The 1901-nt window shown below is 51.0% G+C and overlaps 1 protein-coding gene across 1 annotated transcript; it reads left to right on the forward strand.

Moving 5' to 3' along the window:
- The first annotated feature begins 6 nt into the window (after positions 1–6).
- LOC105304440 (ras-related protein Rap-2a-like) lies at positions 7–1268 on the forward strand. Its single transcript, XM_011378501.2, has one exon. The coding sequence runs from the start codon at positions 20–22 to the stop codon at positions 620–622; it is 603 nt and encodes a 200-aa protein (XP_011376803.1). The 5' UTR covers positions 7–19; the 3' UTR covers positions 623–1268.
- The last annotated feature ends 633 nt before the right edge of the window (positions 1269–1901 follow it).

A 1901-nucleotide genomic window follows, 5' to 3' on the forward strand; every position in this document is an offset into this window, starting at 1 on the left:
CCCGCCAGCGCGTCTCGCCATGGCCGTCCCGGGGCCGCGACCCGCCAAGGGCTACCGGGTGGTGCTGCTGGGCAGCGTGGCGGTGGGCAAGACGGCGCTGGCCACGCAGTTCGCCTGCGGCAGCTTCCCGGAGCAGTGCGAGCCGTCGGTGGAGGAGCTGTTCAGCAAGGTGATCGAGGTGAACGCGGCGCCCGCGCTGCTGGAGATCGTGGACACGGTGGGCGCCGAGCACCTGGTCACCCTCAAGGACCTCTACATCAAGAACAGCGACGGCTTCGTGGTGCTCTACAGCGTGTGCAGCGAGGCCTCGTTCGAGGCCGTGCGGCCCCTGCGCGAGCGCATGGGCCGGCTGCGCGGGCCCAAGGCCGTGCCGCTGGTGCTGGTCGGCACCAAGGCCGACCTGGACGCCGAGCGCCAGGTGCTGACGGCGCGGGGCCGCGCGCTGGCCCGCGAGTGGCGGTGCCCGTTCCTGGAAGTCACGGCCAAGAGCAAACTGATGGTGGACCAGGTGTTCACGCAGGTGGTGCGCGAGATGGAGGCCCTGGCCCCGCCCGAGGAAGAGGTCCCGGCGGCGCCCACAAACGCCCAGGATACGTGGCCGTCGGAAAGGTTCATTGGCTAACAGGCAACGGTTCATTTTTAACATGTTCATCGCTTTTCGTGATCTCTGAAGCTCAGTGTTCCTCCTCTGCCTTCTTAAAGAACGTCATCCAGCCGTCGACAAGTGGTTACCGCGACGTATGGCCTCAAACCGACGCTGCGGGCTGTCGGCAGAACTTCTTCGATCTCCGGAGAGAACTTTGCAACTCTGTTTTCCTCCGACAGCGCTAGAAGAAAAATATCCTAAATCGAAGATTTTCCCCCGTATGGAGAGAGTAACTACCCTTTTCTTCAAGTGGCATTTGTTACAGGATTTAAAGAAAAGAAAAATGAACACCTTCAGATGGCGTTGGACATTTGAAACTGACTGGGGAACACGAACTAAAAAACTGAGACTTTCGATTCATTGAGGTTTCCCTGTGTTTCTCTCCCATTCACAGCCTTGCGTTGTAGCAGTAATATTTTCCTCTCTGTGTATTTCTAAATATAGTTATGACATACATAGCATGGGCTTGAAAGGGGTGCTGTACACCCCGGGGGCGGGGGACGGGGGACAACAACTGTGGCCGCACAGCCAGCTCAGCTCTGCCTTCGGTTGTGTAACTGACATCTGGTGGATTTCTGCCTCTGTACATTGAGTGAAAATAAAAAGACTTCAGAAGCTGCTAGTTTTTAACATTTGTCTTTCCAGTACTTAAAGCTACAGTTCTTACTGTCGCTTTGCTTTTCAGTTATTTCCCAGGAGACAAGTTAGTGACTAGAGGCAAAATGGCACTAGGTCTCCTGTGTTTTTGCAAAGTGCTTTTGGCAGTCAGTGGTTTTTCTTGTTCGGCGGAGTGGGACATTTTGTGTCTGAATACCTGCATAGTTTAGGCTCACTCGGCAAGCAGAAGCAAAACATGTAGGAAGCCTTTTGTATCGCTTTCCCGTAAGGATACAAGAGACTTTTCTTGCACTGATTTAAAAATAGTATTGTTTTATCATTTTAAAAATGTGTCTTGAGTTGCTCGTGCTTATTTGCACAAGTTAACAAATTGACCTCACCCGCTGAATGAATTTTCAGATTCAAAAAACAACTTCACCGTTTTCTTGTTTATTTCTTTTATCCTAAAAGAAAGAAACAAGAAAGCTCAAAACTATGCCTGTGATCTGAAATACTTCCTTTTGTTAAAGTTATCTATAAAGTGATGGTCATACAAGGGTCTTGGCGCTTCATGTATATTGTATGTGATGTTTGAATAGTGGGTGGATTATGTTTTAGCATTTTAAAAAATACATATTTTAGAAGCTAACAGTGCCTG

The sequence above is a fragment of the Pteropus vampyrus genome, unplaced genomic scaffold (assembly GCF_000151845.1).
Source record: "Pteropus vampyrus isolate Shadow unplaced genomic scaffold, Pvam_2.0 Scaffold341, whole genome shotgun sequence".
NCBI classification, from domain to species: domain Eukaryota; kingdom Metazoa; phylum Chordata; class Mammalia; order Chiroptera; family Pteropodidae; genus Pteropus; species Pteropus vampyrus.